The 22,461-nt window shown below is 60.5% G+C and overlaps 6 protein-coding genes across 6 annotated transcripts; 3 read left to right on the forward strand and 3 right to left on the reverse strand.

Moving 5' to 3' along the window:
* Positions 1 to 36: 36 nt before the first annotated feature.
* Positions 37 to 866, forward strand: SPRG_01114 (hypothetical protein). Its single transcript, XM_012339313.1, has one exon. It carries the CDS (start codon positions 166 to 168, stop codon positions 727 to 729), a length of 564 nt encoding a protein of 187 aa, XP_012194703.1. The 5' UTR covers positions 37 to 165; the 3' UTR covers positions 730 to 866.
* On the reverse strand, positions 707 to 14,521 carry SPRG_01115 (hypothetical protein; the record flags this gene model as incomplete). Its single annotated transcript, XM_012339314.1, has 19 exons — positions 707 to 742; positions 798 to 2,017; positions 2,050 to 2,517; positions 2,566 to 2,854; positions 2,913 to 3,166; positions 3,217 to 3,550; positions 3,615 to 5,642; positions 5,684 to 6,636; positions 6,683 to 7,321; positions 7,363 to 7,582; positions 7,631 to 8,540; positions 8,596 to 9,600; positions 9,657 to 10,378; positions 10,423 to 10,686; positions 10,739 to 13,239; positions 13,285 to 13,747; positions 13,800 to 13,922; positions 13,965 to 14,075; positions 14,117 to 14,521. 18 exons carry the CDS (start codon positions 14,519 to 14,521, stop codon positions 852 to 854), a joined length of 12,855 nt encoding a protein of 4,284 aa, XP_012194704.1. The 3' UTR covers positions 707 to 742; positions 798 to 851.
* Positions 14,522 to 14,711: 190 nt separating this feature from the next.
* Positions 14,712 to 18,739, reverse strand: SPRG_01116 (hypothetical protein; the record flags this gene model as incomplete). Its single annotated transcript, XM_012339315.1, has 21 exons — positions 14,712 to 14,849; positions 14,918 to 14,944; positions 14,990 to 15,076; positions 15,131 to 15,220; positions 15,265 to 15,378; positions 15,433 to 15,751; positions 15,798 to 15,950; positions 15,993 to 16,048; positions 16,093 to 16,257; positions 16,303 to 16,457; positions 16,511 to 16,694; positions 16,745 to 16,999; positions 17,053 to 17,235; positions 17,287 to 17,328; positions 17,378 to 17,470; positions 17,523 to 17,636; positions 17,689 to 17,752; positions 17,797 to 17,876; positions 17,928 to 18,153; positions 18,177 to 18,268; positions 18,317 to 18,739. 21 exons carry the CDS (start codon positions 18,737 to 18,739, stop codon positions 14,712 to 14,714), a joined length of 3,060 nt encoding a protein of 1,019 aa, XP_012194705.1.
* A 403-nt stretch (positions 18,740 to 19,142) lies between these two features.
* On the forward strand, positions 19,143 to 19,826 carry SPRG_01117 (hypothetical protein; the record flags this gene model as incomplete). Its single annotated transcript, XM_012339316.1, has 1 exon — positions 19,143 to 19,826. The coding sequence occupies exon 1, from the start codon at positions 19,170 to 19,172 to the stop codon at positions 19,824 to 19,826; it is 657 nt and encodes a 218-aa protein (XP_012194706.1). The 5' UTR covers positions 19,143 to 19,169.
* Positions 19,827 to 19,833: 7 nt separating this feature from the next.
* On the reverse strand, positions 19,834 to 21,045 carry SPRG_01118 (hypothetical protein). The gene is made up of 4 exons (XM_012339317.1): positions 20,624 to 21,045; positions 20,248 to 20,575; positions 20,110 to 20,202; positions 19,834 to 20,060 (listed from the first exon to the last, which is right to left on the reverse strand). The coding sequence occupies exons 1-4, from the start codon at positions 20,993 to 20,995 to the stop codon at positions 19,867 to 19,869; spliced, it is 987 nt and encodes a 328-aa protein (XP_012194707.1). The 5' UTR covers positions 20,996 to 21,045; the 3' UTR covers positions 19,834 to 19,866.
* Positions 21,046 to 21,671: 626 nt separating this feature from the next.
* On the forward strand, positions 21,672 to 22,189 carry SPRG_01119 (hypothetical protein; the record flags this gene model as incomplete). The annotated part of the gene is made up of 1 exon (XM_012339318.1): positions 21,672 to 22,189. The coding sequence occupies one exon, from the start codon at positions 21,672 to 21,674 to the stop codon at positions 22,134 to 22,136; it is 465 nt and encodes a 154-aa protein (XP_012194708.1). The 3' UTR covers positions 22,137 to 22,189.
* Positions 22,190 to 22,461: the final 272 nt, after the last annotated feature.

The raw sequence follows: 22,461 nt of genomic DNA on the forward strand, positions 1-22,461 counted from the left end.
CGTGGCATGTTCCTATTTGATCCGCGTTGGTGCTAGGACATTGTGGCCATTTGCCGCGCACGCAACATCACGACCATCGTCGACGGCGCCCACGCGATCGGCCAAGTGCCCATTGACCTCGCGACGCTGCAGCCCGATTTTTACATCTCCAATTTGCACAAGTGGATGCTGTCGCCCAAGTCAGCGGCCTTCCTCTACATCCGTGACGTCGCGCGACAAGGGACCGTCCGCGTCCAGCCGTCCATCGTGAGCCACGGGTACGGTGGCGGGTACGGCGCCGAGTTCGGCTTCCTCGGCACCCTCGACTACTCGGCGTGGCTCGCGGTGCCCGCGTCGCTGGCCTTCCACGCGGCAATGGGCGGGAAAGCGCTCATGGCGCGCAACCACGAGCTCTGCGTGCGCGCCGCCAAAACCGTCGCCGCCGCGTGGGAGACCTCGTTGCTTGTCGACGACCCGCAGCTTGTCGGGTCGTTTTGTGTTGTGTTGCTGCCGCCTCGCCTCTTTCCGTTTCCGCTGACTCCGGCCAACACGACGCTCCTAACTCAAGCGCTTGTGACGCTGCACTTGCTCCTCCGACGGGACTATGCGATCGAAGCCATGTGCATTCTGTGCGACCCGACGACCCCCGGCGTGCGCATTGCGGCGCAAATGTACAATGAAGCGTCCGACTACGACAAGCTCTCGGCGGCGGTCCTCGACCTCATTGCCCGTAGCGACGTGACGTACTAGGATCCACATCTCTCTACGGCGTACAGAGGTGAGTGCGAACGAAGACGATCACGAGACAATCGATCGACCGATGGGATGGCGCTCGGCCCACGATTGAACGTTCAGAAAATACATTGCGTAAACTATGCCTTGAAGACAGCGAGGGTCTTGCGGAGAGCGTCGGCGAGTCCGTCGACGACGTGCGCCTTGGCTTCGTGGCACCCGATCGTGAGCGTCGTCGCCTCGGACGGCGCGTAGAAGCGCGTGCCTTTCGAGTGCCGCATGCCCTTCCCGGCCGCGTGCGTGAGCGCCGAGACCCACATCTCGACGTCCTCTGGCTTTTCCGCGAGCATGTGCACGTGCAGATCCATGCGCTGACCGACGACAGGCCCGTCGACCGAGCAAAACTGCAGCGCTTCACCTGGCAAAAGCCCGTTGAGCGTCCACATAAGCGGCGTCGCGCCTTTGACGAGCGTCATGCGGCCCAATGGCACAATGTAGCGCAAGACTCGGGGCGAGTGGTACGTGAAGATGTAGACGCAGTTGCGGCAGAGCACGACCCAGCGCCGGCGCTTGCTGCCGGTGCCAAAGCCGACGCGGAGGTTGCCAGAGAAGGACGTGTCGGACGGGTACACCTCTTGGACATCCGCCAGCTCGGAGCGGAAGCTGTGGCGCATCACCGACGCAAACGTCTTCATCGCTTCGACCGCCGCCGGCGTTTCGTGGCGCCACTCGGGGCGACTAAGCGGTCCAGTAAAAAGGCTGTTGACGCCGACACGGAGGTGGAGGCGGATCGCGTCGCCCTTCTCGACGTCGATGCTGTGGATGTACTGCAGCGGCGCCGACCACTCGAGGGCTGCGTCTGCGTACGAAGCCTCGGGCGCCCACTGCACGTACAAGACGCGCGTGTCCGTAATGATGACCCAGTGCACCTGCGTGACCTTGAGCTTGGCATACACGGACGGCGTTGGCGGGAGCGTCCGGAACGACGGCGACGGCGAGTAAACAAAGGTCTTGCCGACGTCTTCGTCGTCGTCGTCTGCGTCGGACGCGTTGCGCTGCACGTTGGCGCTCTCAAACGTGATCGTCACGGGCCGCGCCGCGCCCTTGATCATGTCGATGGTCTCGCGAAAGCCAATGCGGCGGACGTCGACGTCGCCAATCATGACGAGGATGTCGCCGGGCTGCAGCAGCTTTTGGGTCACGCTGCGCGTCGTGGTCGTCGCCGACTGGATGCTCGACTTGTCCAAGCAATTCTTGATGATGACGCACTCGTTGTAAAAGTCCGTCTCGAGCTCGAGCCCCAACGCTTTTTCGTAAAGACAACGGCGTACGTCGCACGGGCTCCGCCTTCGTCGACGTCGGTCGCGCTCTCAAAGCGCTCCATGCGAAGCACGTGTCGGTGCAGCGGCAAGAACGGCGGCGTCTCCTGCGCCAACTTGGCCTTCCTCGCGAGCTGGTCCGCGGCCACGTGCTGCTCGACGCGCGCGTGGTAGATGATCTTCTCGTGCGTGCCCGTCTTGGACACGAGGAGGTGCGCGGCGACGTCCTCTTCCTTGTAGCAACGCAGCTCGTTGTAGCGGCCAAAGACGCGCGGGAGGCGCACGCGGAGCCCTTGGCGGCCGTACGCGAGCGACCGGTTGCGAATGCCCTGAGTCGCGCGCGATGCAAAGTCAAATACACCCGCGACGGGCTTCATCGGAAGACCGAGAATCCCCGTGACCGTGCCCTTCAAGAAGCCAACCGCGCCGTCCGACTGGGCGCCCCGGATCGGGTTGAGCACGACGCCCGTGACACCCTCGACCATGCCTGGTTGTCAACAGATTTAGCCACGTGGAAGGAGATGGGAAGAAGTACCGAGTGTGAGTTCCCGCGAGCCCTGGATGATGCCTTCTTTGAAGCCGCGGACGTGTCGACGGCGGGCCTTGGCGCGGGCTTGCTGGTAGTGGTCGTCGAAACTCATGGTCGCGAGGCCTTGCCCAAACGTACCCGTGACCTTGGACGTCGCGTCGGACGTGCCATCGATGAAGTTGGTCACAAACGACGTGGCGCCCTTGGCGAGACCTTTACCGAACCCAACGCCGGTGCCTGTGATGCCCGTGCCGGTCCGCGCTCCTTGGATCGGCTCGACAATCAGATCGCGCACCTATATACGTATACCGTCAATGCAAATATTGATCCCAACAAGACGCGCAAATTGTTACCGCCGTGCCGAGGTGGTCGAGCAAACCCGCGGGGTTGCCCAGAAAATCAAACGACCCCAGCACCTTGTGCACTTGCTTCCAGAGCTGCCGCGTGTAGTACTTGGTCACGCGCCGCGTCACCTCGCCGCTCGTACCGAACGCGTGCTCGACGATGAGCGCGTTGAGGCGGATCGGCGCATTGTCCAAGTCGGGCACATGCATACTCAAGCTCGGTATCCACGCCGCGACGGCTTCCTGCATGTGTCCGCCTTCGTCTACCACGTGAAATGCGTGTCATGCTGTTCAAGGTCCAAGGGCAAGGTACCGTCGGACGTGCCGTGTTCGTAGCTCAGCTCGTTGCGCGTCGTGCTGATCGAGTTTTGCAGCATGCGCGAGCCCGAGATCACATCGCTTCGGAACGTCAAGTCGAGTTCGACCGGGTGAATATGCAAGAGCGCGAAGTAGACTTTTCGCTCGAGCGACGTTGACGTTGTCGCGCTCTCGAGCAAGCTCAAGTTGTTGAGCGGGTCGAGCTCCGAGCTCTCGATGCACGCTTTAAAGTCGGCTGCGACTTGCCGCGCACTCAAGGTCGGCGCCACGTCCATGGCCGAGTGGTTTAGAAACTTTTGGCCCGCGGCGCCTTGCTGCTGGTAAATCACCTGGATACGATGACGGTCAAACTCAAGGGGCAAAAATATGTTGGAGGCACAAGCAGCGCAGTACCTGCATGAGAAAGCTGCGGAGCACCGAGACGAGCTCTTCGTCGAGCTGCACCATCATCGGCAGGAGGTGAAACGAGCAGTACTCGAAGTAGTCGGTCGAGCCTTGCTCGTTGGACCAGCCGCAACAAAAATGAAACGCAACGGCGGCCGACGGGTGCTGCGCGCGACAGTCGTCGCAGTGGAACGACGCCGGCGCGTCATCGGACGCCGCCACCTCCTTCGGGCACAGCATCGTCGTAAACGTCGCATCCGGGACTTGGTTGTCGGCCTGGATGTCGCGCACCGTGATGGCAAACTGCATTTTGGTCTCGTGGCGCAGAAACTGGCACGTGAGGCCCTGAAGACTCACGTAGAGCACCTCCATTGGCGTTGCATTCACGCACGAGAGGCCGACGCTGTGGAGCGTGCACTGCACCGTCACGTGCTGGAAGAGCGAGACGGCGCTCGGAGCGATCGGCGCCATCAACGACGTGCTTTCGTCGAGCGCGCGTAGACTCGACGCGTCGCGCGCCCCGACATCATCGTCCTCTTCACCGCCCTCAGTCAGCTCGAGCACCTTGGTCGGACCGTCGGCACGGACGCGCGCATGCACGTACGTCTTGGTGGTCGCCCCGGCCTTCTCGTCGCGCGGGCGAGCGTGTTCGTGCCGCCGCCGGGACGCTTCGTGGACAGTGTCCATGGCAAGGACGATCGCTTGTCGCAGCGCGAGGCACCACTGCCGCGTTTCCTCGGGCGACTCGGTGCGGAGCACATACGACTTGCTCGGCGTCAAGAGCGTAAAGGTCGTACTTGGCGTCGGCGGCGGCGTTGGAATCGAGACGCGGTACAGAACGTCATTGTCTTCAAACACGATATTGTCGACATCCATGTCGGGCGGCGGGTTCCACACCATGAGCATGCCGCACTGCAAAAGGTGCTGCGCGGTCGCGCCCGCGTGGTTGCGCGACGGCGCGAGGTCTTCGTCGAGAATGAGCTGCACAATGTCTTTGCCGGCAGCCAAAAAGAGCTGCGTCGGCGTCAAGTCGGTCGCGGCCAGCGCTTTCAGCCACTCCAAGGCCTTGGCTTCGAGCCACGCCGTGCGCTTGACCAAGGTCGCGAGCCACACGGCAAACTCGACCGACTGCATCTTGAGCGCAATGTTCAGAAACGGATCGGTGGACGACTTGTCCTCGCCGAAAAGCGTGTCCGAAATCGACTTGGAGACCGACCGGAGCGGGTTCATCGACGACGTGGACGGCTTGCGCGTCGGCTTGGCCCAGCCCTTGACCGCAATCGACGACCCGAGCCCGAGGTCAATGACACCGCGGAGCGCGTGGTCAACGTCCGTCAGGAAATAGTAGACCATGTGCTCGTGGATGCGAAAGTAGCGCTTGCTCCAGTTGAACGCGTTGTCCTTCTTGAGGAGGAGGCCCTCGCGCGCGCAGCCGCCGTTGAAGAGCGACGCCGGCAGCGACCGCGTCAATTGCAGCCGCTTGTGCTTCTGCATCGCGTCCAAGTTGTACTCCTTCATGTCGACAATCGCATTGGAGGCGTCGACCGACGAGAGCGACGACGACACTTGCATGAACCGCACTTCGAGGAACCGCTCGAGCACGTGCGATTGCGCGCCGTCGGCCGAGACGGACAAGCTGCCTTCGTGGCTGTCCCACGAGTACGGCACGGAGCTCCGAGGGCCGACCTCGTCCCAGACATCGTCCGGCCAGTGCGCCTGGTGGAAGTGGAGCCGGAACGACGTAAAGTTGTCGATGCGGTACGGCGGCCAGCGCTTGCTCTCGTCGCAAAAGATGCAGACGATCGAACCACCGACGAGCTCGAGCTGGGCTTGCAGGATGTAGATCGCGTGCGGGTCGTCTTTGCCCCGGAGCTTAAGGTACGTTGTGCCGAGCGAGTGCAGCGCAAATGGCCCTGACCACTCCATTTCGCTCGAGGCAAACGTCACCTCGAGGCTCTTTTTTGGCTCGTCGGCCTTGTCCCAGTGGTACGCCTGCAGCGACTGGAGCGGCAACGTCGAGACGATGCTGCACTTGTGCTGACGGAACCAGAGCGGAACGACGTGCGGTTGATGAGCACATAGCGAGGGACGAGCGTCGTCACGATCGTGTCGGCAAATACGCCGCTGCCATACGCGCTCCATAGCGCGAGCTCGTACTGCTTGACAGCGCCCGAGGCCGCGCTGGCGTCGACGAGCGTGATTTGCTGGGCGACGCCCGAGTTGCCCATCGCGTTGCGGTGGATGCGGACGGGCTCGGACCAGCTGCAGCGGCCCGTCCGCACGCGGAGGACGTCCCAGTGACTGCTCGCGCTGCTTGAACGCGAGCCAAAGTTGATGACTTCACCCCACTCGACGGGCCGCGACTGTGCCGGGAACGACTGCTGCCGGTTCAGAACGAGCGCGCGCGGCGTGCTGTGGTGGACGCTCGCCGTGCTGCTCTCGTCGTAGAGCCGCAGCGTGTTCATCGCGATGCGGTGGCAGAGGTGCAGACCGTGCTTGCGCCCAATGTTGCGCAGCGGCGCTTCCATGTCCGTGAGGATGTGGCCGTACCACCGGTCGCCTTCTGGTCGGCCTGCGCTGCGCAGCGAGACGAACCGCGGCAAGACGAGCTCGAAGAACACGTAATCCGAGAGCACAACCGTCGAGCCAGCGCTGAGCCCGCCGACGCACAGCACTTTCTGAATCACGTCGCTCAGTGTCGTCGACGGAAGCACCGACAGCACCACCGACGTGAACCGGTTCGTCGAGAGGTACACTGTAAGCTCAAACGGTGCGTCCGACGGCGTGTGGCGAAGCAGCGGCAAGGATGACGACGCCAAGGTGCCCCGGGGCGTCGTCGCGATCGTGCCCCACGACGGCTGGTCTTCGGACGGCATCTGATGCACGGTGGCGACCGAGATGGAGAGCTTGATGCGGCCGACGACGCCGGTCGAGGTCGCGCGGCGCGACACCTTGCGCTTGGTGAGGTCGTGCCACTCAAAGCCGGCGTAAAACTCGCGTCGACTGAGCACGTCCATGAGCGGGATGGTCACTAGACAAGAGTTCGGATACAACACATGAGGATGTTGTGCACGTACAAATGCCGAGGTTCGTGTCGAGCCACGTCGAGCGCACTTCAATGACGACGCTAGCCGACGGCAGCTGGTAGTGCAACACGTCTTTTGGAAAGTCGAGGTACAGCGTGTTGTTGTGCTCGTGGCCAAACGCGGGCGCAAGGCCGCCGCTCGCGACCGGCCGCGTCCGCGCCGTGCAAAACAAGCTCTCGAGCAAGCTGTTGGTCTTGGCATCCTGCTTGGGAATGAGGAGCGACGCTTTCACGTACGGGCTCTGGTGGCCCCAGTACTTGTGCGAATTGAAGAGGTCCTTGGCCGAATGGACGACCACGTACAGACCCACGGGCACGATCAGCGCCGGTTTCTCAAACAGCCGGAGCTCGTCGTCGCGGGCTTGCTGGTGCACCGGCGACACAAAGTCGTTGTGACTCGTGAGGTGGCGCCGCTTGGACACCGATGCTCGCGGAAGAAAGCGCGTTGCCGCCGACACACCAGGTCGTGCGTGGAGGTATGTAGTCGCTGCCTCGAGCGTCTTGGGGTTGCGACTCAACGCGTCACAGTACTCAAGAGGCAGACCCGTGTGGTTCACAATCCAGAGAGCGCTGTAGACGACAATATCGCGGTCCTTGCGCTTGAGTCGCAGCTGCAACTCCGGCACGCGCCCTGCAAGCCTTGTCGATATATTGTATCCAGCTATCAATTACCTTGCGTGTCCTTGTACGCACTGGTGTCGGGGAAGACGCGGCCTTTGAGCGCAATGCTGTCGATCGACTCTTTGAACGGAACCGCGGTTTTGCTCGAGACAACGCTGAACGGTTCGCTCCAGTTGTAGTTCTCGATCCGGAACGACACAAACACGTCCTCGGCGCAATTGACTTGAAAGAGCGGGAGCACGTCGCCGACGGGCAAAATACCTTCTGCTACCTACGCATGTGTGGTCAAGTACTGGCAGCATGCATGCACGAGGCGTACGAGCTGGAGGCTCTGGGCCAAGACGCGGTACGCCACCGGCGACGCGAGACGGTTGTGCAGCGTCAAGTACGGCTTGAGCGTCAGAATATGGGCGTAAATCGGGTCACCGCCACTCTGGCCTTGCTTGGCGTGCTTGGCTTCTTCCAGTACGTCCACAGCCACTGCGTTGTTCTTGGAGCCTGGCGTTGTCATCGGCGCCTCGTCAAAGATGGTCGACGTTTCGTCCTCGACCACTGTGGACTCGTCGTCGTGCAGGCTGCTCGCGGTCGAGAGCCGGCGGTGGGTCACCTTGGCGCCACCGCTGCTGCCGCCGACCGACGTGTTGAGCAGCACGAACGCATCCACGTCGTAGACGCACTGCCATGCCGGGAGATCGCGCACCAGAAAGCCCGGAAGGAGCTGCTGCTCGAGCTCGCGCTGCTTGACGCCGCGGTCTTCTCGGAAGCGGCACACGCACGTCCCGGTCTTGACAAAACGCCGCTTGGCTGACGTGAAGCTCAAGTTGGCGCTCTTGATGTCGTCCTCAAAGACGCTAAACGACGACGCGAGCGGCGCGTAATCGGCGTCGGTCGACGGCCGCAAGCTCATGCGCGCGTCCGGGTGGATGAGGTGCAGCGGTACGTACGACGTCGCGTCCCGGTCGACGACCCACTCGTGCACGTGGCCCGGCGGCGAAAATCCCCACAGAAGCAGCGGCATCGCTGTCTCGTTGCGCAAGAGCACTTGCGAGTGCAAATGAATGAGCTTACTTCCGTCTTCCTGGAGACTCACTTCGGCGACAATCACGGGCGGGTCCAGCACGTCGTCTTCAAAGTCGTCGGTGCGCTTCATACAGATTGCTACGTTCCCGACCACGTCAACTGCGACGGGGTGGACACTGGCCCACTTGGTGTTGGTGACCCACACATACCTAGTCGCGGACCGTAAGTATCCAGTAGTATCCACGCGGGAGAGATATATCGCACAGCGAGTGACTGGCCGTGAGGTTCGACTTGTGAAAGATGAGCGAGTCGACTTCCGACGCCTTGTCAAAGGTCCGGAGGTGCGTGCTCTTGTCGCGGCAGTCAATTGGGACGACTTCGAGGTGCGAGACGGTCTTTTGGATAAACGACTGGCCGTGCGCAAAGCTAAACTTGATGTCGCTTCCGAGGCTGTTTTGGAGCCAGAAGGGCGTCGTGACCTTCTCACCCGTCGTGACCGCGTCCATCGTGTGCAGCGCTTCCATCGACAGCAGCGGCGCCATCGCAGGCGTCATGTTGACGTTGAGCGTGAACGGCAAGTTGACCTTGACGTCCATCGTCTCGGCCATCGCGCTAATACTCTGCACCTCGAACGGCTCAATGAGCGGCTCCCAGCGGTAAATGCTGTTGTTAAAGTAGTTGCAGTGCAAAATCCCACCGACGCTCATCGAGGCGCCGTCGTCGAGGAGCGCTTCGTACTGACACTCGATCTCCGACATGACGAGGTCCGCAATCGGCACCCCGAGGCTGTTGTTGACCAGCACGACGCGCATCGCACCAATGTCGGCGAGGAGCCGGTCGTTGAGGAGCCGCAGCGGCACGGCGACGTACGTCAAGACAGGGCCGCAGTGCGCCGTGGCCACCGACGTCGTCGAGTACGTGTGGAAGATATTGCCGAGCAGCGTAAAGTCCTGAATCGACAGCCGCGCTTCGACGGGCTGCACGATCACCGCGCTCTTGTCGGCGTGGAGCGAGATCGCGTTGCGCTGCGTCGCATCAAGGACACCGTCGGGTGCGCCGGTCGGCGCCATGTACTGCATGAGGTGCATCATCTGCAGCGTGAACGGGTTCATGAGCGGAAAGTCAACGTCAATGTGCAAATCGGGCAGCGACGAAAAGTAAAACCCGCGCTGCTCGACCGTCAGATCCATCTTGGTCGTGCTCGTCCCCGAGTCGACGTCTTGCGTCATCGTATACTCGAACAGGACTTCGGCCATGAGCACGAGCGTTCTACAGGCCGATATACATATACATCTTTGTGGATGGACTCATCAAGGCACGCATACCGCGTCGTGGGCACGGCGAGGTCTTCCAAGAGGTAAAAGCAGCTCTGCTTCTCAAAGACGACGTGCACTTCCATGAGCTTCCACTCAAAGAGCGGCGGCGCGACAAAACCCAGCTCGCTCGACGGTGTCTCGGCCCAGAACGGCCACGAGAAAAAGTTGCGCAGCATCGCGAGCGACGACGGCACGGCAAGAACGTGCGACCGACACACGTGGATCGTGTACACGCCGTCGGTCCAATTCGTCTGCGCGTGGATCGACACTTGCGGCTCGGATGCTTCGGCAAACGCTTGCATCGGCCGCACGACCTCTTGCCCCGCGTCGTCGACGATCGAGAGTGCTTCGGTGCCGATGTGGAGGTCCATGACATCGCTCGTGCGCATCGTTACGAGCATCCGAAGCTCTTCGAAGCGCAGCGTCGACGACATTTCCGGACCTTGCAGCGCCTTGGCCAGCGTCAGGGACGCGTCGACGACCTGAACAGGCACGCGCAGCCACTCGACGTCACAGCCGTCGGCGTCGACGTGGAAGCCGCCGCAGATGGCGCAGAGCGGCCACGTGTCTTCGTTGACGACGCTGTTGGCTTCCTTGACGTTTTCCTTGATAAGACCGAGAAGCGTCGCGTACTGCATCTCGGAGAGGCGCAGACTCCACTCGTTCAGAAGCACGCTCACGACCAGAATCGGGTAGTTGATGAGTTGTTCGTGGACGTGCTTGAATTGATCCTAACGCATGCGTGAAGCCTTGGGCTCGAGAGATTCAACAAGACCTTGTAGTCGACCGTGAGCGAGCAAATCGCGTGCTCAAACATACTGCCGCTCGCCGAGACGCCGCTGAGACCAATGAGCTCGATTGCCAGCCACGGTAAGTGCGACGTCGGTGCGTCTTCGGTCGCGTCGTGGAAGGCCGCGTCTTCGGCGCCAAAGAGCGACCCGGCAGCGTACTGCGGCATGCTCGACACCGACTCTTCGATCGCTTCGATCGAGTGGCTTCTGTACCGGCCGTTCCGCACACGCTCGTGCGCCAGGTCCTCCTACAATCATCGTACATGAGTCGCCGCGATGCCTACTCTAACGAGAACGTACGTCGACGCTCCGTGTGGCCTCGATTTCCGACTCGAGAAACGCAAGGTGGGCTTGGAGGGACGCGAGGTTCTCTTCGACGGCCTCAAATTTTGCACTCAGAATCTCGCACGCTTGGTTGGCCTGCGACACGATCACGACCGACTCGGCGTCGTGTCCGCCTTGGTGCATGTAGTGGTGTTTCTGCCGCAGCGCCGTCTTGTGGTCCGCGAGCAGTTGGCCGCGGCTCACGAGCAGCTGTGCGCGCTGGCTCTTGACGAGTCGCCGGAGGTTTCGGAGCTCTCGGCGCCGCAGCTCTTGGAGGCGCGACGCCGACGACGCGCCGCGCGGTGCGATGTCCATGGCGCCAGGTCCGTCTACCTCGTCCGCGAAAAGCCCCGTTTGCACAAAGTTGGACGGCGCGCCGGCGTCGTGCACGGTCGAAAGCGATCCGTTGGTGCTTTTGAGCCAGATCACCTCTTGCGAAAACGAATTCTTTGGCAGCGCAAATTGCAGGTCGTGCGCGACCATCTCGAGACGAAACTCGGCGTTGACTTCGGGCGCGACCGGGACAAAACCGTTGTCGTCGTCGTCGTCGAGGTCGTCGCCGTGCCACATGTACACGGCGCGGCGCTGCTCCAGACTCAATGGCGACCAGAGCAACTTGGGCAAGACGACGTCGCGCAAGTAGTGGCTAAACTGCTTGTACACGCGGTGCAGATACCGAATCGCGACTGCGTCCAAGCGCAGCTGGAGGACTGACCACACTTTGCCTCGCATCTCGTCATCGTGGTACGCGAAGAAACGAAAGTCCACGTGCTGTGGCACGTCTCCGTCGGCGCCAATGACGTCACGGTACCGCATGGTGTCCGACGTTGGTGTCAGCGTGTGGGTTTGGTCGGTCAAAACTAGCTGTTTGAGCGTGCCGCGCACGTCCGTCGTCACGTCGCAGTACGGCTCGTAGCCAAAGCAGCTCCACGCCGCGTGCGACGCGCTTATCGTCCCGAGCAGCGATGACGTCGAGCCGTCACAGCGCACGCATCCGTCGTGCGTGCCGTCGTTCACATGGAACAAGTCGACGCGCAGGCCGTGCTCGAGCCACACGTGCACTTGCCACGTGTTGTGAATCGAGTCCCGCGGCGTCCATACTGCTGGCACGGACGGCGTCGGCAGTGTGACGTGGCCTGCCGCGAGCGACGCGTGGAGCTCGCCCATGGCTAGCCACTCGGTGACGTGGCTCAGAAACGGAAGGTACAGCGCTGCTTCAACGTGATGCGCTTGCACGTGCAATAGGTTGACAGCGAGACCATGCAGCGTCATCTTGTCGGAGAAGGCAAAGCCGGACCGCGGACACGACACCGAGTCGATGGACGAGGGCGATGCTAGCCGGAGCATCGCTTTGGACGACGGCACGTCCAGGACGAGGAGCGACGCCACGTTGCACGAGATGTGCGAGAGACTCGAGCAGATGTGCGATGCCACACAGCACTCGGTGATGGTCAATCGACCCCACGGCGCGCCGGCACTGTCGAGCGTCGTGAGCGCCAGCGACGGAACGCGGCACTCGATCGCCCACTGCGCGTACTGCGTCGGGATCCACGTACAGTGCGGCGACGACTGCGGCGACAACGCCGGGTCGGATCCACCGGTCCACTTGCCAACGAGAACGTGCACGTGCCGAAACTCGTCCTGCGTCACTTCGATCGCAATCGCCGGCAGCACCGCCTTGAGCGTGTAAAAGTACGTTTCCTCGCCGACGCACGAAAAGTGCGCATTGAAGCCTGTGGGCTTCACGGCCGCCACGGGCATGCTCGGCCCCGACACGAACGTGTGCGTACACTGGTGTGCCGACGGCTGCCACGCCGACCGCGTCGGGCTCGTGAGCTCGATGGACGTGCTGGGACAGGCCCACAGGTCGTGCCGAAGAGCATTCGACGACGAGTAGAGATCCATACGGCCCCATGAGACGGTCGACGTCAACGACGCGTCCGTCTCGATCGTGCGCACGTGGAACGCATCGAGGTGGCAGCCAAAGACAAACGGCTGCGGGTCGGCCATCGAGAGCTCGATTGTGAGCGCCCGGACAGCGACGTCAAGTAGCGGGAGCGGCGCGGCGGCGAGCGTTGTTTTCGGCGTCGTTGTGACTTCTTTCGTTGGGTACAGCGAGCTCCAGCGGTCCCACCACTGCCACATCGGCGAGATGAGTTCATTCCACTTCCAGCACGACGCTTCCGAGACGACGAGGTGCATCGAGTGGGCCATGTGCCACGAGAGCGACATTTGCGCGCCCACGAGTCGACTTTCGTACTCGGGGAGGCGGCAAACAACATTGAGCCACGGCGCGTCCGACGACCGATCGACGTGCAAGAGACTCTTGACCGGCGATGCGGGATCGAATTCTTGGAGCGAGATTGCGTGCATCGATACTTGGACTTCGCTTTCGACGCAGCTCTGCCGCCAGAGCACGCGTGTGCCGTCGATGGCCAGGATCCAATGCGTTCGCTCTGTCGAGTAGTCGTACTCATCTACGCATTCCTCATAATAGGGAAACCCATCATCGCACAGCGTACCAAGCAGGTTCTCGGACCGGGGAAAGATCGAGAGGTGGACGGGCGGCGTGATCTCGACAGCGACGGTGAGGCTGGGCGGTGACACGGCGTCCTGAAAATCGTCGTCGTCGTCGTCGTCGTCGTCACTGTCGATGCCATGGCTTGTTTTCGGCGCAACGGGCTCGACGTCTGCCAAAAGCCACTGCTTGGCATACGTCAGCACCGCGACAAAGCCCTGGTTTTGTTGCGCCGACGCCGTGAGCTCCGTGAGCTTGTCGTAGTGGTCGTACGGCGCCTTGACTTCGTTGAGGACCGCGCACAGCACGTCGACGTGGACGCTCTCGAGATGAAACGTGAGGACGTCCGGTTGCACCGAGACACTGCGGCACGTCGAACACGGCGTGACGTTCGAGCTCTGATGCAGAACGATGCCGAGCTCGACGTCGGGGATGGCGGCACCTGCGCTTTGATACGAGAGCGTCGCCTACCCACATGTATGCTGCCACCCATCACAAAGAACCGATCGATCCATCTACCTTGATGTCGCTCGACCAGTTGTGGAAGACGTAGAAGCGCGTGTCGTCGTCCATGGGACTGGTGGGGTTCGTGTACAGCGAATACGGGACGACGTACGTCGAAATGTCTTGGACTTGGAGGCGCTAGATCGAAATGAGATTCGGGTTCAAGTGGATCTGAAGCACCTTGCGCGACTCTTTGGCGCCGCTGGCAGGGTCGATGAAGGTCGGGACCCAGTTGCCGTCCGTGTTTTGCAGCAGGACGCGCTCGATGGCGCAGACAACGTAGCCAGGCGTCTATCCCGACATGAGCACTCGCGGACAAGCGCGTAGCAAACCTTCTCGACCGAGTCTTCCAAGCACTCGTAGCGCACTTCGATGTCTTCGAGCTCGATCTGGACGTTGCTCATGATGCATGCGAGCAGCTTGGAGAGGTACGTCTTGTCCTGCTCTTCGCTCGCTGCGACTTGCACCTCGGTCGACGGCTCATTCGACGTGGGCATGGCGTGTGCGTAGATGCGGATGTTCTGCGCCTTGACGACAACGGGCTGGCTCCACAGCGAACGCCACGGGATCTGCACCTGGAGCGCGCCGACCTTGCCGCGGCCGACGGCCAGGCGCATCTGGAGGTCGGTGAAGGTGAGGTCGCCGTCCCAGATACTGAGCTCCAGCTGCGCCGCGTCGAGGGACAGGAACTTGCCCAGGAGGCGCTGCAGCATGAGGGCGAGCGCGCGCTGGATCATGCTGGACGCTGTTGCAAACTGGAGGACACGTTAGGCTGCTTCGAATTTTAGCCAATCCAAATGCTTTCTTTGTCCATGGAGCCAATCAGAGGCAGTGCACCCATGAATTATTGCCGTCAGCACTCTAATGCAACAAAACGCAAGTTGGTTGCTCATACAATGCAAAAATGCAACTAGAGTCTGCAAGTCTCTAGGCTATTCTCTGGCGCTTGACAGGGCCCTGGCTCAAGAAGGCGTCGACGTCCCACTCATCCTGGCGAATGTTGTAGGCGCCGTTGAGGATGACGAGGACAGTCGTGTCCCGGTGGTACTCGAGGCCAGTGATGAGCTTGGGCGTGATCAAAAGTACTGCGGGAGCTTTCCACCGCACGACGATCGCGTGATGCGCTTGAACACCTTGCGCTCGTTGTGGATGTCCATACCCTACCCCCATATATACATGCATCGATCCCTCATTGCCACGCGTACCTGGTTGATCTCGTCGACGACTCGGAACGGGCACTTGGTCAAGCTCTGGAGCGCCATCAAATACATGATGGTCCCGACCGATTTTTCCTACCAACGCGCACAAGTTACGACGTGTAAGAAGGAGGAGGGTGGCGGTCGTACGCCGCCCGACTGCTCCTCGGCCGTCATGCGCGTGAGCTTGGCGTTCATGCGGAACTGCGCACGGCGCTCAATGCCCCACTTGGCCACGTCCTAGAACACATACGATTTGGAAAGCGTCGTATCGCAGAGCGTACGTCGTCGTCCTTGTTGAGCAAGACTTCGCCGACGCAGCCAATCTCTTGAAAGTACTGCTGGAACGACGTGTTGATGTTGTCAACGACTTTGACAAGCTTCTTGACCCATGGGTCCTAGACCAAGGACAGTGATGAGATCGAGCAGTGTCCAGATCGATACATGTGTACCTTGACTTTGTTGATGCGTTCGGTGAGCGTCGCCGCATTGTGCGTGAGCTGCGCCAACTGCGCTTCTTCGTGCGCAATCTCGGCGACGACGCGCTCGTACACCTCGACGATGCGCATGTCGCCGCGAAAGTACTCTTGCGCAGCCTTGTTGTTGTCGATGCGCGCGCGGAGCTCCATAATGTCGTGTGGCAAGTCGTTGAAGATGGCCTCGAATCGGTCCCATGGCGCCGCCTCCTCGGCCTTGGCCTGAAGGCGGGCCGCGCGGGCACCGATGCTCTTGACCGCCTCTCGGGACTCGAGGTACTGCGCTTCGAGACGCCTAGTGGCATCGGTAGCACCACGCGACGAATCGCAGGAAAGCGTACTTGAGCTTGGCCGTCTCTTCTTTGATGATGCGAGTGACCACCGTGTGGCGCTGCTCAATCGTTTGGCTTTGGAGCGCGAGTTCAGCCTCGGCCGTGGTGGCGTCGATCAACGCATTGGCGGCCTCGAGGCTCGATTGCAGCACCTTGGCGTGCCTACGCTACGGGTGAGCACCATTCTCAAGGATGCAAGAGTACTTTTGCGCAAGAAGCTGGAGCTTGCGCTCGTACGCCTGCACCTTGTCCGAGTAGTCCTACACACATGTGAGTCGCTCGCTGTACATGTCAGAGAGCGTACCTTGGCCAACTCGGCTTCGTACGACCGGACCTTGTTCTTGCGGATTTCGATCTCGTCAATGAGCTTGTTGCGCGCGCGGAGTTGCTCGCGCACTTCGTGCAGTTTCTGCGTCACCGTGTGCTTGCGCGCAGAGTACTCGCGCTCCTGGCCCTTGGCGGCTTCGAGCTACGAAGCGCATGAGGCGTCGGTTGGCAGACCATCGAAAGTCACCTTGTCTTGGGCGGCGCGGATTTGCTGGATGAGCTCGTCCTTCTTGGACTGGAGCTGCTCCTTGAGCTCTTCGTTCGCGTTCGAGACGCCGAGGTAGCGGCACTTTTTGAGGTCGTTCGTGCGCGTCGTGGTCGAGCGCTCGCCGTATTTCGACACTGACAACAACATGCGTGAGATATATGCCGACCGCATCGAGTCCGGAACGTACCTGCGGAAACGTACTTCTTGGTCGGTGTGCAGAACGCCGCCTTGTGGTTCATACGCGTGAGCGGCGTGAAGATGTCGACGCCCTTGTTGATCATGTTCTCCGTCTCTTGGGATGCGATCAAGACGGTGTGGATACCGCCAAAATTGCGGAGGACCTCGTGCACCACCTCTGGCGCCTTGATCACCTAGAGTGCCATACGTATTATGCAAAAATGAACCAGCGGAAACAAAGTACCTCGTCGATGTAGCAGCTCATGCCATACTGCGTCTGCATCTCGTGGAACTGGGCGGGCGTATATGGTCGGTCGAAGCTCTTGCCTTTGCCGTCTTCCACGTTAGTGACCGAGATACCGAGGCGGTTGGCGCCTTCGTTGAGCTCGCGAACCATCGTGTTGTAGTCTTCGTTGCACTCAGTCACAAACGACGTAAGCTGCCAGTTCTGGACCGTGTCCTCGAGACACTTGGCGTGGAAGGGGTCCTTGACTTGGATCTATCATCACGCGCATTGGTCCTCGCGGCACCGAGATGCGACACTCGTATTACCTCGAGGGCCAACGGGCCCCAAACCTTGCGTCGAAATTTCTCCTGGTTCTTCTGCAGCCAGTCGTACGCACGCATGCAGCTCGGGTCCGCCGTGCTCAGGGCGTGCTTGCGCTGCTCTTGCTCGTTGTTGAGCTTGCCGAGCTGGGCATCGAGGCGGCGAATCTCGTGCTCGAGTTGCGCGTACTACATCGAGACAAGCACGTAAGCTCATGCCCACAGCCAGCGGCGACGCACCTCGCGGGCCACAGAGTCTCGCTGCAGCTTGATGTCGGAAAACTAGCATGCGACGATATCAACCTGTTAAGATACCACGCTCGCAGCGCACCTCCTGCTCGAGGTTCAGATACTCTTGGTCCAGAGCCGACTTGTTGCTGCGGAGTTCGCCCTCGTCGGGCAACGCCACGAGTTTTTCTTCGAGCTGCGCAGCACCATCATGTAAACCAACCACCAAGTCTACGGGAAGGGCGTACCGAGCGCAGCTCCACGAGCATGCGGTCGAGTCGGTCTTGCATTTTGGCGTGTCGACCATGCACTTCGCGCAGATCCATCTTGATCTGCCCTTCTTCGCCCTCCATGACGTCCATCTACGTCACGTTGTTGTTCGTCATTGTACGATGCAAGAAGAAGCGGTCGGACCTGGCGCTTGAGGTTGTCGAACGCCTTTTCTTGCGCCTGCTTGCGCTCCGAGGCGGCCTTTTTGCTACGACAGCGCTGTTCATGTCAAGAAGGCGAAGCGACACGTACTCGTTGCGCGCCGCAAGCCCTGCCTGCGTTTGCTCCTTGAGCAGTCGCTCAAGTGGCGTCAACTGCTGCGCTTTGGCTTCCTACGATAGAAAGGTTTAGCATGAGTTGTCACCAGAAGCCACGGGGCGAACCTTAAGAGCTCGCTTGAGCGCCTGGGACCTGTTCAGTTGCTCCTGGACTTGGGCCTTGCACTCTTCGAACTCGAGCCACAAGAGCTTCTTTTCCATGTTGCGCGTCTCGGTAAGGCGCAATTCGTGCTCTCGAATGCGTTCGACTTCGGTCTTGCGCTGGGCGTTCTCAGTCTTCTTCAACTCCAAGCTCGCGCGGGCGGCTTCCAGGTCGCGAGCGCTGGAGCTGCTCTCACGCTGGATCGCGATAACTTTTCTTGCTCTTCGGCAAGTTCGCCGTCGTCGATCGCCGCTTGCGTCGCCTTCAGCAGCTGGACAGGCGTCATGCGCGAGAACTCGCCGACCTACCGCGAGGACTTCAGTGTTCGTTCCTTATATAGCCCGAGGTGTACCTTGTCTTGGGGCAAGAACTGGCACAAGTTGTCGATTTGGATGGAAGACTCTTGCAGTACGGACTTGATCTTGTTCTGCCCCGCGTCCCGGCCGTTGAGCTGCCACGTCGACCGGTTGTCCCGGTAGATCGTGCGGCGGATGGTAATGTTGCCCGTCGAGAAGAAGAGCTCGACCTCCGTGAAGCCAGAGTCCTGCTCGTGCTTGACGAACTGGCCGACCTTCTCGGCTCGTCCGAGGATCTTCGTGGACCCGCCGAGGCCGACGCAGAGCGCGCAGACGATGGACGACTTGCCCGTCCCGTTGGGGCCGAGGACGACGTTGAGGCGCGGTCCCGGGTACAGCTCTGCGTCCGTGTACGTGAGGAAGTTGTGCAGCCGCACGCGGAAGATGGAGCCCTCCATGTACTCATCGCTCGAGCTCATGGCGGCAACTTCGATCGGTTTTGAGACTGCCCAATATGGACCAAGCGTATCCGGACATTCTCCTTGGCGTGGCAAAGCCATTTGGTTTTTGTATCTGAATCTATCGTCCGGATATATTTTTGGTGGGAAACCTGTATATGCGGAAAACTTCGGGTACATGTAAAAATGGCATGTGCCACTTTAAGGATATGCCAGTACACTTCCCTGCTGCTATATCATCGAGCGCCTATGTCGATGCGTTCCGCACCTTGCCACGCTCACTGTCGCATTTATCTGCAAATAATAGTACGCAATCAACCCACGAAACGGGGAGGTGCACGAAGCCCGGTTGTCACCTTTCTAACCCGCGGATTGGTTAGTGTGGCATATGCCGAATTGGACCGGTTCGGAAGCATGTGAAATTCAAACGGTGGAGGACGGGGCGACCAACATGGATCGCAAGACCTTGCTGGAGACGAAGCTGCGCGAGCTAGACGAGCAGGTCGAGGAGCGCTGTCGGAAGATGCAGAAGCTCGTGGATACGCATGTCGCCGCCATGAAGACCGAGTTCGCCCGCGACCTCATGACGCTTCCCGAGAACATCCTCAACATGCCCCTCGACGAGTTCATGCAGAAATACAACGGCAGCCTAGACTCAGCAGGTCCCACGTCGGAGCGCCGATCGAGCCTTCGCATCCGCAACATGTCGATCTCCAAGTACAGCACACCGTCCAAGCCCGTCGAGATTGAGACGCCAAGCCGACGACGAAGCCTCCGCACGCCATCGACCGTCCGCCGGCGTCAAGAAGGCGAGATCACGTACTCGGCACGTGGGTCGCCCATTGACCCAGACGACATGGGAATCAAAGGCAAGCCGAAGCTCTTCGTCATGCTAGATGAGAAGGACATGACGCACATGAACCTGCGCCTCGTCGACGACAAGACCAATACGGAGACCGAGGTCGACTTCTCGAGCGCCGACGCACTCGACAAGCTGCGCAAAGAAGGAAAAGAAGACCTTGCCATTCTGCACGTCAAGCAGTACAAGCAGCGCATGCAAGCGTACTGCGACGAAATCATGGCCAAGCTCGCCGAAGGCGCGTCATAGCCCTTGTCCTCGTTGTAGCAATGCATGGTTCTATGTGTCTTTAGTCGTCGGCTTTCACGCGCTTCCGCGGCGGATCCTCGACGGCAGGTTGAGCGTGGTCAAAGACCTGCCGGACGTTGATGTTGAGGCGGTTCGAGCGTACGTATGCGGCGATGGACCCATACAGCGCACCGCAATCCTGGAGCTCCAGAGGGAACGCGGGGAGATTCGTCGTCGGCAGTGTCTTAGCAATACCTAGGTCGCCGCTTCCGCATCGTATAATGGGCACCAAGTGAAGTCGCACCGTGGAAGCATAGGCGGGAAGCGCCGCCCATGACGACAACGTCGCCACTGCGAAGTAAGATCTCGATCGGCGCCTCGTCTTTTGTCAAACCGCCTTATCAACGATATCAACATGTACCGCGTCGCGTCGTCTGCTTACCTTTGAGAAAGATGGCGCTCGACCCGATCGAGAAGGACACGACCGGGTACGCAAACGTGACTTCAACGTTGTCTTGGTGACCGCCCATCGTCGACGACGCCTTGTAGTAGTTGACGAGTGCCGCCTCCGATGTAATATCGAGGCCCACCGCCTTTGCGCACGCGACACCAATGCTCTGCAGCAGTACTGGGACCTCGGACCCAGGCGTCCCAGGGTACGCGCGGTTGGTCCAGTCGTAATGATACCCGAGGGCGGCCCAGTGGAGCTTGTCCATCGGGTCGGGCTGCCCGGGTAGCCGCGACGTCGACTTGGCCCAGATCCCTTCCACCTACATGTATATACCTCAGATTGATTGCCCATGTAGAAGAGGACGTACGTTTTGTCCGAGCGGATGCAAGTTGGTCGTGTGCGGCGCCTCGGCGTACTCGGTCAAGCACTTCTCAGCGAGCAAGCGTTGCGTCGCTGCATCCAGTGCGCCTGGGAGGATGAAGAAGCCTGCGTGTACATAGCTATCGTCGTGTGCGACAGCGCCTGGCTTCCGAAGCGCATAAATCGGGCAAGTAGCGCCAGCGGAGATCGCGCAGCTGCCCACCTCGTCGACCCATGTCGCCTGGGCAGGCGTGAGCGCTTGGACGTCAACGAGGTCGGCGGCCTCTGGGATGCGATCCCCGTCGTCGCCGAAGAGGTCCTCGGCCGTAGCGAGCTTCGTGCGCTTCCACTTCTTCTCGACGGCCTTGTACGCGTTCATCGAGTGTCGCGTGGATGGGCCCGCGCAAAATGTATGTGCTACGAATTGCCAGATCGAGTAATTGGCCGACCGCTGCTAAAACGTACTTTGTCCCAAACGCACCCAATACGCGGCAAAACGTTTCAACTGATGCGCACGCGTTGGTTTGCTGCAGCGTTATCATGGAGGGTCCGGCTCGTCTCTACAGTCGCCGATGTTCGACCAAGTGTACGTACCTGTAGATCATGGGTCTCTGCTCATTCTCTTGCGACGACCGTCGCTCTCAAATCAGATTGTGCTGTATGATCACACGACGCTGCTTGAGTGCAGAGTGGGCAGTGCTGGTTCGCACGACGTGCGTCAGTGACGTGCGTACGTTGCCACGGATGACGCATGCAATGGGTCTCTATGCATCAAGTCATTGACACCGCCAGTTCCGCGCAGGAACCTTCTGGCGTGTTCGGGACAAAGTCCGTTTTAAGCGCTCGAGGTGCGAATTACACCTGGGTTTTTGGGACAAAGACTGGTTGCTTTGTGTCGCAGATTTACGCTTGCAGTTCCGAGGCATATCCGGACTATCACGGTGTTTATCCGGAGGGCGGATCGCCATTCTCACTCAGTACAGTGCCAGTCGCGAATAAGAAAGATACACACGACGTCGACCGCGGTCCAGACCCCGACGACCACGACGACCATCATGACGGCGTCCCAGCACATGCTTCCCCAGGGGCCACAGCGCATGGAGACGTACGGCACGATCAATGCCGGCTCAAGGAAACCTCTGCCATTGCGCCCGCTGCAGAAGCCGCCCAAGACACCAAGCCCGCCACCGCCTGCGAGCATCTACCGGTCGCCGATCCCTCGCCGACCGCTCGTGCGCAAGAAGAGCAGCGTCGAGTTTTCCGTGTGCGTCGAGATCAACGACGCCGAGTCGTCGCGCCGAGGCGAGTGCCGGCGTCTCTCCCAGGTCGAAAAGGAAGAGCTGTACAAGGTGCGACCGGACCTCGCGATTGAACCGCCGCGCTCGATCCAGGAGCTCGACAAGGACCGACTCGAGAACCAGCGTCGGTTTGTCATATCGATGTTTGTGTCGTTTGCGTGCATGCTGCTCCTCATGATGTTTTACGCGGTCATTGCGATGAAGAAGCCGCCGGCACCGTGAGCTGTCCCTCCTCTATCTATGAACTCACTACATACAATACACAACATTGCCGATTTGTAATCGCGTATCGTGGCGACCTCTGGCGCGAGGGCCCGAGTAGCCGCCAAAGATGCGCTGAATCTCGCTGAAAGGCTACGAGCTAATTACAAACAGGCGCAGGCAACTTCAAGCCCGACACCATCACCAACCATCTCGTCCGGACGCGCGACGCCGATGGGCAGAAGCATCTGCGCCGGCTTCCACCCTGCCGAGCACCGGCACATGACTGGCTGCGATGTTGGCGGAATCTCGCACATCTCCCTGGCGGCTGCGAATCTGCATCATA

Source organism: Saprolegnia parasitica (assembly GCF_000151545.1).
Source record: "Saprolegnia parasitica CBS 223.65 unplaced genomic scaffold supercont2.2, whole genome shotgun sequence".
NCBI classification, from domain to species: Eukaryota; Oomycota; class Saprolegniomycetes; order Saprolegniales; family Saprolegniaceae; genus Saprolegnia; species Saprolegnia parasitica.

What these genes read in the sequence shown, in the direction of transcription:
- SPRG_01114 (XM_012339313.1), top strand. Translation starts at nt 166, where the DNA reads ATGCTGTCGCCCAAGTCAGCGGCCTTCCTCTACATCCGTGACGTCGCG.
- SPRG_01118 (XM_012339317.1), bottom strand. Translation starts at nt 20,995, where the DNA reads ATGAACGCGTACAAGGCCGTCGAGAAGAAGTGGAAGCGCACGAAGCTC. An exon ending in GAGCGCCATCTTTCTCAAAG is followed by an intron (nt 20,203 to 20,247) that starts GTAAGCAGACGA and finishes ATCGTTGATAAG; the next exon opens with GCGGTTTGACAAAAGACGAG. An exon ending in TTCCCGCCTATGCTTCCACG is followed by an intron (nt 20,061 to 20,109) that starts GTGCGACTTCAC and finishes GCGGCGACCTAG; the next exon opens with GTATTGCTAAGACACTGCCG.